Source organism: Anser anser, assembly GCF_964211835.1.
Source record: "Anser anser genome assembly, chromosome: 5".
NCBI classification, from domain to species: Eukaryota; Metazoa; Chordata; class Aves; order Anseriformes; family Anatidae; genus Anser; species Anser anser.
In genome coordinates this window covers 40,017,049-40,032,683 of record NC_139725.1, presented here as the reverse complement: position 1 = coordinate 40,032,683, position 15,635 = coordinate 40,017,049, and the positions used below count along the sequence as shown (strand labels likewise).

Genomic DNA, 15,635 nt, shown 5'->3' with positions numbered 1-15,635 from the left:
GATATTTAAGAATGATGGAAATAGGTACACTATATAGTGGAAAACAGCTGCTACAATACTAGAATACAAGTCCAGTCACTACTGTTACTAGTTTAAAAAAAAAAAAAAAAGAAAGCAACAGCAAAGGTGAGAGTGGACATGGAAAGTGAAATCAGTATTTCTATTTGTTCTGCAGTATTTCATGGTGAGAGAAGTGATAATTTGAAGTCCAGAAATGTTAGAGCAGTTTTAGTTTTATATCTGGAACAGGAAGAATAATATTGTTTTTCCCCATTGTCTGCTTTATACATGTATATGAAAGTATTTGTTTGCATATGCCAATCTGTTTTAAACCTGTCCGTTATGCTCAAGATGTCTGAATACATATGAAGAATTCTAGGGCTATGTTTTATTCCCTCTCAAGAAACTGCAAACGGTAGCTATGCTGATAAAAACGAAACAATCCTTTCCTTCCCAAGCATTACATGTTTTTATTATTATCATTAATCTCATCTACGGAAACAATTCAAATCTGAATATAGGTGTAAGAAAAATGCATTCCTTGCTTTCCTTCAGGGTGATGCTGAGACTTAAGGTTTCTCCAAGTTTTATGCTGAATAAATTGGAATACTGGTTTGCTATGTCAGAGCACTGGTTTAGAAGGCATGTGAATGCCTTTTTGTTTGTACACAAAATGCATGAAACTTGTGAAAACTGAGTTTGTGTTATTTTGACTGAGGAGTTGTCAAGTGTGTTTACACTGAGTGAATGCCTCTGAGACTGAATCTAAATTACAAAAATTTATTGCGATATGTATAAACTTGGGGATCCTGTGAGTTCAGAAAACATGTTGGTAGTGTCATGTGTTTGGTGAAAATGTGAAAATGCATGCATCCACAGAAGCAAAGGAGTGTGGTTGAATGAGGAGGGTGTGCTGAAAAACATCTGAAGTGTTTCTGATTTATTTTCATCACAAGTATTTAGTCTTAGACAAAGTATAGCTGACAGGAGACAAACAGTTTACTGCTTTTAGGGAGAGAACACTCAAAAATAACACATCAAAAACCCCGCAAAGTGTCTAGTATTTGAGGTGACCCCAGAAAAACTCGGTGAGAAATAAGGTATCCAGGAAGGACGTGTTTAATTGAGAGGAGAGATGGGAGGGAAGAAGAGAGGTAATAAGTTGGCAGAAATCTCTTACTGGGTTTGAACCTTCTAGGGAGGAAAGAAGATGCTCTCTGGGCTTTGCACCTCTTTGGGCTTTGGGAGCTACTGAGCTAGGTATTTCATGTGGCTGTGAGATGGCATGAGCTGCTGCAGTGGTAAGGAAGCTGGTTCCCGAAGTAGGCAAGGTATTTTTCCAGATGCTGTCAGGTCGTTTTCTAGGGCAAGCCTTTGCTCTACATTTCAAAAGGGATACCGAAAAACTTTTTTTTATGCTGTTGGGCAAGTTAGGAGGGGTAATTTATAGAGACTCTTAGGTCATTTTTTCATTTTCCTACTATAAGGAAGGACTGGCTGCAGCCGATGATCCAAAATTTGGAAATCCTGGGTAAAGAAATCATATATTATAAATGGAGACCAATAAATAAATAAAAATTAATGTGTTAATTGGAGGAGCACACTCCAGACCTGTGTTTCCTCCAAAAGGCAATTGTATTTGGATGTTTGCACAGCCCTGGTAAGGAACTTTGGTGTGGCCTTTCAGAGGTCAGTGTACAGCTGGATTAGATACCGTGTTGCTATGAAACAAAGTGTATTTGTTTCCTCATTGCTATGAAGGAGCAAAGTCTAAATTTTCATTCCTGCATTTTTGCATAGCTAACTGTGTATTTGGGAGGTGCTTGCCATCACGCTGTATGGGCATGCTGACGTGATGTGACTCGTGGCTGCTAAAACTACTTTTTTTCTTTAATTTGCAACTTTCGAGGTTAATTGTTAAGTTTGTCCTACGGTGGCTGCTGCTAACAGTGATTTATTTGAAAGCATTTTCAAATTGATGTGTGAAGAAAACTAATTTTCAAGTTATAAAGACTGGGGGAAAAAAAAAGGAAAAAAGAATCTGTACCATGAGTGCTTTTAACATGCAGTAGAGGAGGATATATGTAAAACAATTTGTAAAGATATGCAAATGAATGTGTTGGTTATGCGTCTGCTTGGCTTAAGTTCCTCTAGATTACTGTAAAAACTTACTGTACGTTTCACTGTGATTGTTGCTTTCATCACCAGATGATTCTCTTGGTCCAGTGTTTTTATTAAAAGATGACAGTTCCTATATGAGTTGTTAAGAGAGCCAGATTTTTTTTTTCCCAATGGCACCTGCTGAAAGCAATGCATACTAATCCTTGCCCTTTCTTTTATCTAGGCAAAAGGTTGTTGAAGGTAGTCTTACTCATCCGTTTGCACTGACGTTGTCTGGGGACACTTTGTATTGGACGGACTGGCAGACACGCTCCATTCATGCCTGCAACAAACGGACAGGAGAGAAAAGGAGAGAAATATTATCTGCCCTGTATTCGCCAATGGACATCCAGGTCTTAAGTCCTGACCGGCAGCCTTACTGTATGTTTTACTTTTCCCTGAAGCTTTTTGCATTACTTTAATTTGTTTGTCAGGAATAACATTAATCATAAAAATGGTCAATGTGGAAAGTTTTAGTGTTTTAGAAAACTTTTGGGGAGTTTGGTCTCTAAAGGTGTAAGTACCCGAGTCCTTTACATCTCTTTGAAAAGTTCAAGTAGGTAGGATCTCCTTCATCATCCCAGTTGGTAACAAAATCCCAAATCCAGGGCAGTACTTCAGTGACATATTTTGATTTGGATAGCTCAATGAAAGTGATAAAGACTTGCCTCACAACTTTTTAAATACCATGATTTTAAAGACAAATGAAAAAGTGCATATCATGGCATTTTAAAAAAAATTATAAGTACAATTACCATAAAATATGTAATGTTCATTTTGTACTTATAAGGGTAATTTTTGAAGTCCACACTTGACCTTGCTTATCTTCAATATGTAACAAATAGTTCGTGAATGTTTTCAGTATGAATGGCATTTAGTCCTGAGCTTGTATAAGAAACATGTATGCCTGTAATTTTTTTTCCTTTGTGTGTGGTCCTTCAAAGAAAGTTGAGTGTAGAGAATGGAGTATTGAAACAGCCTATGTGTATTTTGTATGTGAGTGATTTCATGTAGAGATCAGTCTATTTTTTTTAGTAGGAATGTGGAAATGTGATTTTAAAACGAGTGGAAATGTATGTAATTCACTAGCTGTGGGAAGAACCATCTCTTGCCTAGAGGAGATACTCTTGCCATTTGGATTGGCTTCTTTGTTTATGCCAACTATAACGTTAGCTTCCCTGAAGATAGCATCTGTTTTCCTAGTAAAGTTTATAGGATGTCAGTAAACAGGCTTGAAAGTAAGCAAAAGGAGTTTGAAGATCATCTTGGTGATGGAACGTGCAAATTTTCATTGAGGTTGTCAGGTATGAGTAGCACCCTGGTTTATATCACTGCTCCAGATAAGAGTTTGTCTATACTGAATTCTTGTCATTGCTTTTAGCTAAGGTTATGTCCCAGCCTTGGGTCACAGTATTTCTGGGTCAGTCACAAGAAAATATGATGCACAGGGAAGCAGCATCTGCTGAAAATAGCTCAAATGCTGTTGACTTCATTAAGATCTGGCTCAAATTCTTCTCCATCTTCTTTCTCACTGCCTGTCAGTGGAAATACCACAAATCAAATTAGCTGAATTGTTTTTATTTTTAGAATAAAGTAGTTCAGAAGCTTATTCAAACTGTGATTGATTTTTGGAGAGGTCTTGCACAGCTTGCAAGATTTTTTTAAAATGTGGCAATGTTGTCTATATTTATGGTTACAGTTTTGTCTGTTGCAGTTGTTACTTGCTCCAGGTAAATGAGATAGGCGTGTGCAGTTGCACTCCCATCCTTACCCCCCACCCTCCTTATTTTTATCTATTTATTTATTTTACATTTTCAAAATAGCTGGGAGGCTCAGAGAAAAGAGTAACTGTAATCTTTTTAGTATTTGAGCTTTTCCTAATGTTGATGAATTATGCAAGGGATGTAACATGTTCCCTTCATGCATTTCCTGGAGATTCAGGGATATGTCTTGCTGAAAAAGCTCTACAGCAGAGAAAGGTATTTCCTAAATGTAGCAGCACTGTAATGTACAAGCTATTCCAAGCCCCAGTTTTCTTTTTCATGGTGCTTAGCAGACCCACCGTTTGGCAAAGGAACTAGTGTCCGTGGTTCTTAGCTGTATTGAGCTTGAGAAACATTGAAAGAACTGCACAGTGAGAATGTGCAGAGCTGTCAGCTCTTGTGAAATTGGCTTTGCATGAGTCTCAAATTAAATACCCTCAGAAAGAAGTTTTTGGGGAGGTGGGGAATCAAATACTTTATTTTATGGCTCCTCTGTCTTTTAAAACTAAACTTGTGCCAGTCATTTGTGATCTATAATTTCTTCCTCAGAGAGGGTTGGAATAGCTTTAGGGGTTATAGAAAAAAGGAAAATAAAATGTATTGATTGTTTGCTTGGTTTCTTGAAGTTCACACTCCATGCGAAGAAAACAATGGTGGTTGCTCCCATCTGTGCCTGCTATCTCCCAGAGACCCCTTCTACAGTTGTGCTTGTCCCACTGGTGTGCAGCTAGAAGATGATGGCAGGACATGCAAATCAGGTAAGAGCCTGGCTTTTCTGCAGTAGCAGCCTTGGCTTGGCTTGGGTTTGCTGCTTAAAAGTTGAATCGTGAAGAAGTGGATTGACAACTGTGTGACATGCTGAAATTTACCTGTTGCTCTGAAACTGCTGAGTTTTTGTCCTAATTGCAGAAACTTTGCACCTAGATCTCTGAGTGATCAGAAATTTTGTGCCTTTTGACTGTGTCACCAATTCACTCTAGAGAGGAAGAGGCACGCAGAGGCTCTTGTGGAAGTGATTTATTAGAATTTACCTACTCTAGAACCTCTTTCCATCTGGACTGAGGACCGCGGACAGAGAGGTTTGCTCCCTCCTGTTCATTGGCTTGTAGCTACTGATGCATAGTGGTGGCCAGGTTGTTGCCTTCCAGTTGCATCTCAAAGAACAATGTGCTTGAGATACCTTCTGTACACTGAAATGCCAAAAACGTTCAAGGCACAGTCCATGCGCCCATGTACTATTTCAGAGATAAACCTGTGTGTTGGCTCTGATTCGATTAATTTCATAATGAAATAGTCCGAACAGAAAAATGCAAAGTTAAGGTTTAAACTAAAATAAACTAAAAATACCATATTTCTGATGCTGAAGATGATTAATCCCTCTCTCTTTGGGCTGTTCTTTGTGAAGGGATATATGAGGAAATTATGCAGGGAACTTTTTCTTGCTGAATCTAGTTTGTGATTTTGGACATTAATTTTAAAAAGTCAGCCAAGGTTTTGTGCAAAGCAGCTTATAAAGTTTGCTGATTGAGATAATGTAGGTAGAGAAAATACTGTTCTAGGTGCCTATTCCCTGTCACTGAAAAATAGATGAGTCTTTTGTACTACCATAAAAAAAAAAGCTGTTCAAAGAACTAAGAGCTAGAGTATATGCTTTAAATGAAGCGTATAACTAGATGCATATTCATATTGATAAGTTGAGTGAGACAGGTGGTATACTTGGAAAACTTGGCTTTACTGTTGATGAGGAAGCTTCTTGTACAAATTCATCTTACAAAAACGGGATTAACACTGATATGGCCATAGAGATGCTAGGAGGCAAGGTTTAAGACAATGTTCTGATTACAGACTGAAAGACACTCTATTGCCCGTCTCTGCTGCGTTTTCATGAGGCTAGTCAAAGTGTATAGTCGCTTAGTGTATAGTCTGATGCGCCTTGATTCCTCTGAGTACTAAAACAAGCATAATAGACTCCTTTCATTTGTGAACTTGAAGCAGAATTTGAACACTGAACCTCCAAGGTTTAAGGGCCAGCTTTATTAGCTCATCCTGCTGCAATTGAAAGGCTTATAAGGTAGTTCTTGCAGCTGCTGAAAGACCTTTCTCTTTCCTTCTTCCAGCTTTGGAAAGTTTCCCTTTCACAGCCTTTAAAAAACATTGCTGAATACGCAGGACAACCTTTTTAGACGTTCATATTGACCTTATGTTTCTGGCAGTGGGAATGAAGGTCAGCCTGCTTTTGGTGTTTTGGCGGATAGCACAAGCAGGAGTGACTGCTTTTACTGTGCTTTCACCTTTCCATTGTCAGGGCAGACAATCTGTCAAGGGTGTTCTGTCAAAGGAGGGCAAAAAAGTGGGATGGGAACAGGAAATCTGGTTTTGCATAAGAATGTGGCCTTTTGGTTCAGTTTTATGGATTATTTCTTTCCCAAGCTCCACATCTTTTGTTGTCCTGTCTGCCTTATGCCAACATCCATGTGCTTCTCTTTCCACTCTTATTAATTAACTCCTTGGTTGCAAGGAACTGACTTTTTGTTCTCTGCACGAGTCCTTTGTAGTAAAGCTGTATCAGGAATTACTGATGCAACAGTGTTGACCACCTCTCCATTTTGTTCCCTATTAGCTAGAGCACTAAGTCACTTAGGCATATCGAGTTCGTTGACATTAGGCTTTTAAGGCAATTGTAAAAATGGTGCTGGGGATTTGTCTGCAAGAGGAAAAAGCATTTTGTTTCAAAATTTGTCTGTATGGGGAGTTCACTGGTACAAACATAGCTATGTAGTGTTACTGTATAGCTCTGTCAGAAAGTATTCTTGTGCAAAAAAGCCCTGAGATTCTTAAGCAATTTCAGCTTTCTTGGATACTGCAGAATATACACATATAGTTCTCATATTCAAATATTCTGTATAGCTCATTGCAGAGTAGAAGTGTTGAATGGTAATGGGCCTAAGTAATTAAGAAAATATGAATTCAAGAACAGACAGTGCCACTATTTGTTTTGCTGTGGGTTGTCTTTATACATTGGAACTTCAGAAGTCTGGATTTTTAGCCTTTTTCTAAACATATAAATGTTGATATGCTGAAGCTATTACTAACTGTATCTGTATTAAATGAATAATTCATTATTCTGCAGTCTTAGCTTTCAGTGTTAATTCATTTCTGCTTTCTCTCTGCTGAAGAGTTATTCTGCATAAATTAAAAAAGTTGTACAGTAGATATATGTCACTAATAATGTTAAATATATGGACAGATTGGCAACTGGTATCAAGTACAAGGTCTTCTCTGGGAACATGTACTTGTTCTGTGTAGGTAGATGCTTTGTGTCGCTTCCCTCCAGACACATGATGTTAGTCTGTTTTGCTCTGTTGGTGTGTGATGTTTTCTTTGCTCGTTGATAACATGGACTAGTACTTCCAAGAAGACTGCTTGTGTAGAGCCATTCTCAGTGCAAGAACAGGTTTTATATCTGTAAAGGACAAAAAGCCAAAACTAACAGCTTAGCATGAAAACAAAGCACCTGTTGCATGCACTTTAAATCAGTTGATTTCTCCTCTGTCCACACCCTTACCTGGATTTGGTAGCAAAAGATGAGTGCAATATTTGAAAAGCATTAATAAGGTCGTTCTGGTGTCTGTAGTGGCAGTCTTGTTGACTGGTGTCTTTGATCGCTGAAGGTACAGGCAAGGTGAGCGCTCCTCTAGCTTTTGTAGAGTTGGGTAAGGAGGTTGCAACCACATGCAGCTCATTATCTCAACAAAGTTGTTCCCTTAAGCAGTTCTGTGAACACTCAGAGAAGTGATCTTTCAAGCCAAGATCTTCAAAATTACGTATGAATTTGTGTTGGACCACTACTGGAAGGGAGGACAAGGAGGCTTATGACCTGAGATACTGAAAACAAACCGACCTGTTTGTCTATATAAAAGTATTGCCAGTTGCTGGGAACAAGATTTAAACGGTATGGGACAAAGTAGTAATTGGTGTTTTGTTTTTAACTTTCAATTTTTAACTGTTCAGTAGAACAGCAGCTTGTAACAAATAGACCTTGGGGCATCTTTGCTGCTGTTCTGGTTTCGAAATGCTGTTAATTTATCTCATTACAGTTTGTAATGAGATACTACAATTTGTACCACTTGATGTGAATGGAGCCATGATCTTTCCATCTTGCTCTACATCATCCCAGTCTCTCATAAAATACCTGTATGCATTATTCCAAGATTGAGCCCATTTCTGCAAACTGTGTTCAGCAGCTTGTTTCTCTTATGTTTCTGGAAAATGTGTAATTTCTTTCTGCAGTATTCAGTGTTACTAGCATACAGCCACTGCTGCCGGCCTTCTAAAAGAATGTTTAAAACCTCATCTTTTTTATTAGAAGTGGATATGTTTCCCAATAAGTGGCTACCCCTATTCTTAAATCCCCTCCGTGTTGCATTCCCAAAGGATCTTACTCTCATTGTGCATCATTTTGTGATATCATGGTACTAAGTCAACTGCATATTAAGTAAAATTTATTAGAGTTTTAAAACCAATCATCTGATACCACAAAACATTTTGAGTAAAAGCTCAAAATTTAGTCCCTACCTCACCCTCCAAAATTTTTAATAATTTGGATCTATGACTATAAAGAATTGAAGTGAGTAGAAGAAACTAGGACTTCAGTAATGCTTTTTTTATTGCATATATTTTAAACTCAGTAGAGGTGCTCAGAGGTACCTAAGCTCAGAATTAGTCTAGGATCCATGCAGTTTCTGGAAGCTGCATACCCCAAAGTTCTAAAAGCAATATTCAGTTTTTTATTTTTGTTTCTCAATAAATGTGTAATGCTTTGTTGCAGAATTGTAAATTGTTGTAAAATATTTCAGTAAAAATTACATATTTTTACTTTATGCATTGCATAACTTCATTTTGCAAATTTACTTGGCCTGCGCATCGTTGTCTTTTGATCCATTTTAATTGTTCTGGTTTTGGCTGGGATGGAGTTAATTTTCTTCACAGCAGCCCATACAGTGGTATGTTTTGGATTTATGACCAAAACTGTGTTGATAACACACCTACGCTTTAGTCATTGCTGGGCTGTGCTTACCCACCCTCCAGGCCCTTTCTGTTTCTCACGCTGCCCCACCAGCCTGAGGCTGCGCAAGAATTTGGGAGACGACACCACCAGGACCGCTGACCCAAACAGACCAAAGGGCTATTCCACACCACATGGTGTCATGCTCAGCAAAAAAACTGTGGAAAAGGAGGAGGAAGGGGGTGGCATTTGGAGTTATGACATCTTTCTTCCCATTTAACTTTTGCACAATGGTGAGTGTCTGATAGGTGCTTTCCATGGAAAAATGCTGTTATTTTGTTGTTTACACATTGCTCTTTTTTTCTCTTCTGCGGTATTTTAGTTGTTTTTCTCTTCTCAGGTGCTTTTTATATTTTTACATATGAACATGTAAGGTTTTTATAAGACCCTTTTAAGGTTTAATTTCTCTTCTTAAGCTAGAGATGCTTTCAGGGTGAAATTACCAGTTCAGTAAAGTACATTGAGGTGTAATTTGTCCATTTTGTGATGCGGATGGAAACCTGGCCCTGCCAAGCTCAGTGGAAGGCTCCCATTAGTTTCCTTGGGACAAGGGATAGCATCCAAGAACCTCTGGATATTTTGTGATGCTCTTTAATAACCCCAAAGTGTTTGATATTTTATTTTTTAATTTTCTTAAATGGAATGGAGGAGGATAAGCCTTATTGTGTCAGAGGAGATTGGATTATAAGGTAGATATGACTGTTTCGGGGGAAAAAATACACATGGTGTGTGCAATAAATGCTCAAGTGCAGAAACTTTTAGTGTTTATATGAATGTGAGTGGGACGTATGGCATGTTCACCTCAACTCAACAGAGAACCATTTCTGCAGGAGAAAGCAACTGTTATTTGCTTGAAAGGGGGAAAGCTTGGGCTTTTGAATCAATCTCATATGGTGGTAGGAGCTGTAGGGTTTCTGCTGGGAAGACAGGACAGCTGTAGTTTCTCAAATGAACTATGGAAAAAAACATTTTCATAATTGGGGAAGAAGGCAGCAGCTTTAGGTGTCTGAATATTCATCTCCACTTTTTTTTATCCTTGTTTCTGTTGTTGAGGCAGTTGATCAGGGTTGGGCAATATTCCCAAATGTGGTATTTCTCTTTGCCCTTCTTCATAATGCAAAACAGCAGTGTTCTTGGAACCTGCTGGCTCATACTGCAGGATTATGCTATTTTTTATGCAGGAAATAGGATAGTATTGAAGGAAGAAATGTTAAGGCATTTTTTTCTCATCTCCTCTGTGTTTCTTGGTACACATATTTTAAAAAAACTGGTGTCTACAGTTCTTTCACTGAGCAATCATCAGCTTATTTGAGCAACTGAGCTTCCAAGCAGGAGGATGAATACCTCCATTGTAAAGTCTTTCTTCCAATGCAATTTAACCCTTGTGACTACCAGAGGAGAAGATCCCTTTGTTCACACATCTTCCTAAAGAGAAACAGTATGGACTAATCCAGACTTTCTGATTAAATATGTCAGCTGGTAATGAACGATGAACAGCCTCTTGGTCAAAGGGAGCAGTTAAGGAGTCGATTGTTATTTGGGATAATTGCTGTAAAACAGCTCCCTCAAGTTCCTGAGAAGGCTTCTCCTGGAATCGTGTGAATAACACACAGTAACTGGCAGGAGGCTTCTGGTACTTGGAAGATGCTGGAAGATAAATCTTGCAGATTAGTAGATAAACTCTGATTATATTCTGGTATTGATGAAGAGCTGTATTGGGAAGGAGCGTTCACGTACATATGTGTTTGTTGGGGGAAAATAAACAATAGAAAACCTATTTTCTACAAAAAAAGTTTGTGGAGAACAGTATTGAAGGGATGCCTGCATGCCTGTCTCCTCCCCTTGCCCTCTCTGTGATTGAAATGCAACTGTGGAAAAACAAGATCTTCTCATTGCAAAATGCTTTGACTTCATAGGTGTCTTTTGTCCTGTGCCTGGTGTCTGGTTACCATGGGGAGATCTTCAGAAGTTCTGGAGGACTTTTTCTTGTTCCCCATCTTGCATCCACTGTGATCCCAGTGGTGTTTCACGTTTCCTTCGCCTACCAAGGAGTAGCTGACCCCCTGTGTTCCCTTTGTTAGGCTGAGTTGGGGCCACCTTCAAGCTCACCGTGATGCGTTTTTTCCTTCTCTGAGTCAGGGATTTGTGTAATTGGTGTCACCTTAAATGTCTGCAGCCACTTCAGTTCTGTACTCTTAGTTGTTTTATGTCTGTATCCCACCACCACAGCAGATCTAGTCAAAGGATCCATGGGTGTTGTGCACCACCAGGTGAGAGGGAGAGAGTTTGGATAATAAAGCAAGCGTGCAAGTAGCGTGCAGTGGCATTCCTGCAAGGTGGAGAATTAACCAAATTCCAGGCATGAAAACGAGATGCAGTAGGTTGAAAGAGAAAATAGCACTTCACTCCCTACATCCAGACCCCATATTGGCCATGATGTATAATACAGGAACACACCCCATTGACTCTTTAGCACTAAAACAGTGGGACAGAAGGTTATTTACTATGTTAGAAATACCATACGTGAAACTCCATTTCACTGAGATGCCTTTGCAATTAACCAGGAAGGATTGTAAAAGCTGTCCAGCAATGGGTATCGGATGATCTAGGAAATCTGGAGGCTACTCTGCAAATAAGAAATCAATGAGTGAGCCATCCGTTTTGATATGAGCTCCATAACTTTTTTCTCCTAGGGTTCCTCCATGTTCTTTGTTGCCAAGGATGATGGGTCTTCCCTTCAGTTTTAGGAAACTTTAGCTTCTGCGTGCATCAGAAACACAATAGTGGAAAATCTGTCCATTTATGTGCTAGTCGTGAACCCTGTCTGCATCTATTAAGTAAAGCAATGTAGTTCCCCCCCTTCTGTTTCTACTCTATTTCATAAAAATTTCATGATTATTTTTTCATTCATTTGTAGCTGTTTGTTTTGAATCTGTTTTTCCCCTTGCTTTTGTCAGTATGTTATAGTATGATTTCATTTGATCTGCATGAAAAGATTACATTACTTTCTATTCATAGCATCTTTTATCCTCCTAAATGGGGAGTACTTTGTGTAGCAAAGAAATGAAACAGCCTCTTATGGTAATGGCCGTGTTTAAAATTTCATTGGATAGAAGCCATGAGAAACACGCTGTAAGGAACAAACCTGGAGGGAGTGTGGAGCATTCTGGAAGATCTGCCACATCTTCTAGCTCTGTTTTCAGTGAGTTTACTGGATTTTACCGGATTAATGAATGAAACTCTCCTTTCGGTCTTTGACATGTTTCGGATTGATGACCACTTTGAAAGACTCTGAAATGCAGTCTAGTTCAGAGCTGGTAACTAATTCATTTTGTGTGTGTGTGGATGTGTGTATAGAAAAGAAAGCAGCACTTCCCCTTCTCAGCAATGCTGAGTCTCTAGCTAGGCTTAGTTTTTATGCTGCAGTAGAGCCACACCTTGTGTCTGCAGTGAAAAGGTTTGTGTGTAAACTTTATCTTGCATTCTCCATGGGCTAAGTACATGAACGTGGAAAGTTACCAAGTCTCAGTGCTAAGTTGTTAAGCTGTTCTAGCTTGGCTGCATCTTCATACTGTGACCAAGCTCTGTTTTACTGCATCAAAGTAGCAACAATAAGGTTGAGATTTGCAAACCCCAATTTACAGTTGTTTATAACTTTTTCCGTGATGTTTACCTTCTGACAGATGATGATGATGTTAGCGCAGAATTGATTTTTTTTTTTTTGTGGCTCCATCTTACTTGAAACATAATAATTAACACTTAAACTTCAAAGCATTACACAGCTATCATCCTCAGAGGGGGCCCATGGGACATGAAGTATTTATTCCTATTTGTGTTAAGGAGGAAAACAGTGCAGAGAAACTAATGTATATGAGGTCTCTTGGTGAGTTGGAATCATTTGTGATTGGAATGCACAGGAGCAGGAATGCAGTAAAACTATTGTGTGTTTCTGTTCAGTATTTCAAAAAAGTGGTAATTATGTATCTTGCTGGGTTTTAATGGATTTTTGATGGCATGTATTTGAAGGTGTCACCACCAAAACTCTGTTTAACAGAAACTAGTTAAGTGGCTGAGACCCTTTAAAAGTTAGTGATTTCGTAGTCTGAGCCAGAAGGGTTGTATGTCTCCAGGAGAGACTAGGTGCTTTAAAACTTTAAAACCATGCTTTGCAAGGAAATACCAGAATCCAAAGACTGTACTTTTTTTTTTATAGCAATGGGAATTTCTGGCACACATTTTTTTTCCCCATCATATTTCCTATAGCTTGCAATGGACTGTTAATAATTCCGTGTAAAGAGGTGTTAATTTTTTGGTAATAAAAAGTAGAAGCCAAGGCTGATATCTGTAAGATAACATTCTTTCTTTAAGGCACACATAGTACAGACAGTCAAACCTTAGGGTAAGTGTTAAGACTTATTAATTGTTCAAATGCTTTTTGGATGAAGTGTCTGTACAAGGGCAAGTTCTTTTCTTGGAACTGAGACAGACACACAATGGTGTTGATCTTTGATTCAGGTTACTACCAGTGCAGTTATGACTGTTGCTTTATTTTGAAAAGTTCTCATAAGAGTTGGCTACTCCTCTGTTGGTAGTAACTTCACAGAGCTTTGTGCTCACAAATATAATATGTATGTATTATGTATGTACAAACTGTAGATGTTTCACAGAACCTAGGTCCTAAATTAGAATAGGGTGTTAACTGTGTCTTCTCTGTTGCAACAGCTTTCTCTGGAAGAAACATTGCTTTATGTCTTAGTCAGCTGTTTTGTGCTAATGATTTTATCAGATGTAAAGTTTAATTAATACTCTTGAGTTTTTTGTTGTTGTTTTTTGTTGTAATCCACGCCCCCCCCCCCCCGCTCCAGTAGTCATATGAATGTGTCATAACCCTGCCTGAAATTGTAGATCTTTTCTGGTTTACGCAAAGTAACTATTGGAAGTCTAGAAGTCTGCTGCTGAGATAATGGAAGGAGCACTGGACACCAGCTTTTCACTATAGCATGCAGGCAGATATGATGTAATTTGTGAGTTACGTGAGTGCTCTGGTATTTCCTTTCGTTGTCATAAGTGTTAGCTTTCCTTATGCCTACTTACCTTTCAATTCAAATTCTGTCTAAATGTGGGCACTCAAAACATTTTTTTCAAGTAAACCTTTCTTAATTCTATTTTGTTGATTGCTTACTCTCACTGCATGCAATGCTCAGTTATAAACTAGTAAACCTGATGTGTGCTGCATGCTTCCCCTGGTCCACAGTATCAAGTAGGAGGAGAGCACATTCCCTGCTTTTCCCAACCCAGAGCCATCACCACTGCAATGTGAAGCAGTGGTCTCTTACTCTCAAACTGGTATGTAAATAAAGAAATGAACTGGGATACACAGTAGTGTTCTTGTTTCAACTGGCTCAAAATGTACATACACAGGAAAAAAAAAAAAGAAAACAACAACAACAAGAGAATGTAAAAAGAATTTCCATTTATTTCTAGGTGTTACCAAAGTTTGTTTCAACTCCTGTAAATATTTTTACATTCTGCAGGAGCTGAATAACAAAAGTGGGGTTTGATACCAGATTTAAACATCTCATAATTTCATGACATCATTCTTCCTGTGGTGTGAAGACTGGCTAATGCTAAACACTTGTGCAAGATGTAACTGTTTTGAATATTGGCAAGATTATTAAACAGTATGGCAACATTTCCTATTTTCATCCACTCTATACAGAATAATGAAGTTTTCTCCCACCCCCTTATTTCAAACAGCCTGTAAAAGAGTTGCCTGCAGTCAAAGTACTTCTAATGGACTGTTTTCAAAAAGAGCTCACTGCTTTGTTCCACAAAGAACTAAAAGCTTTACAATTATTATGGTTTATCTGATTTTCCACGTAAATACAGAGATTTCGAAAGTTGCCTTTAAATAGACTGTGTATGTGCATATGCATGCACATGTGTACGCAGAACTGGGGGAAGAGTCCCACAATGGAGCATTGTTCTAGCCTGATTAGCAGACAGACAAATGGGAAAGGAATAGCATGGTGTTTTCTGGCATAGATTAGCAGAAGCAACCACTGCAGTCTACATTTGTTTAGATTGGACGAATAAATTGGAGCATTTGTTACTGTATTATAGATGTCTTGTCACTTGTCAAATGTGAAGTGGGCCAAGGGAAGAATAAAAAAGGCTCTTGTCAAGCTGATGAGATGGCCCGTTTCACTGCTGTCAGCTCTGATTGCAGATAATTTTGCAAATTGAATACAGCTGCCATTTTCAGCACTGAAGCACAAATTTTTAATAGCAAGTGCACAAAACAACAAAATCAAAGCAAACACTATACCTAGCATGGGTATTAAAAATAATAGATTAGTGGGTATGGGAGGGACAGAGTCACATGTACAAACAAGAATATGTCTTAACGTGTTTCTGTAGGATTTCTTGATGGCAAAGAGAGAATATAGTCTTCAGGAAGGTAGAATAACTGCCTTGAACAGTATTATTTTTTCTGTTCTGTTTGTTTTTTAAATTGAGATATTGTTAGCATTGGTTCTGCATGTTAAGCAGAACAGTTCATGGGTATTTATGGATGTTACACTGTCTGAAAAGTTCTATGGAAGGTCTGCAGAAAGCTTTTGGCGAATAAAAAAAACAATGCTAGA

General features: G+C 38.5%; 1 protein-coding gene across 5 annotated transcripts in view; it reads left to right on the top strand.

Annotated features, from left to right (window-relative positions):
- LRP5 (LDL receptor related protein 5) overlaps nt 1–15,635 on the top strand; it is a 168,567-nt gene that overhangs the window by 68,661 nt on the left and 84,271 nt on the right. For all 5 annotated transcript variants that reach the window (XM_083838263.1, XM_083838266.1, XM_083838264.1 and 2 more), the window contains 2 exons: nt 2,345–2,541; nt 4,550–4,681. In XM_083838263.1, coding sequence (XP_083694389.1) covers nt 2,345–2,541; nt 4,550–4,681 — 329 coding nt within the window. The remainder of the gene's footprint in view (nt 1–2,344; nt 2,542–4,549; nt 4,682–15,635) is intronic.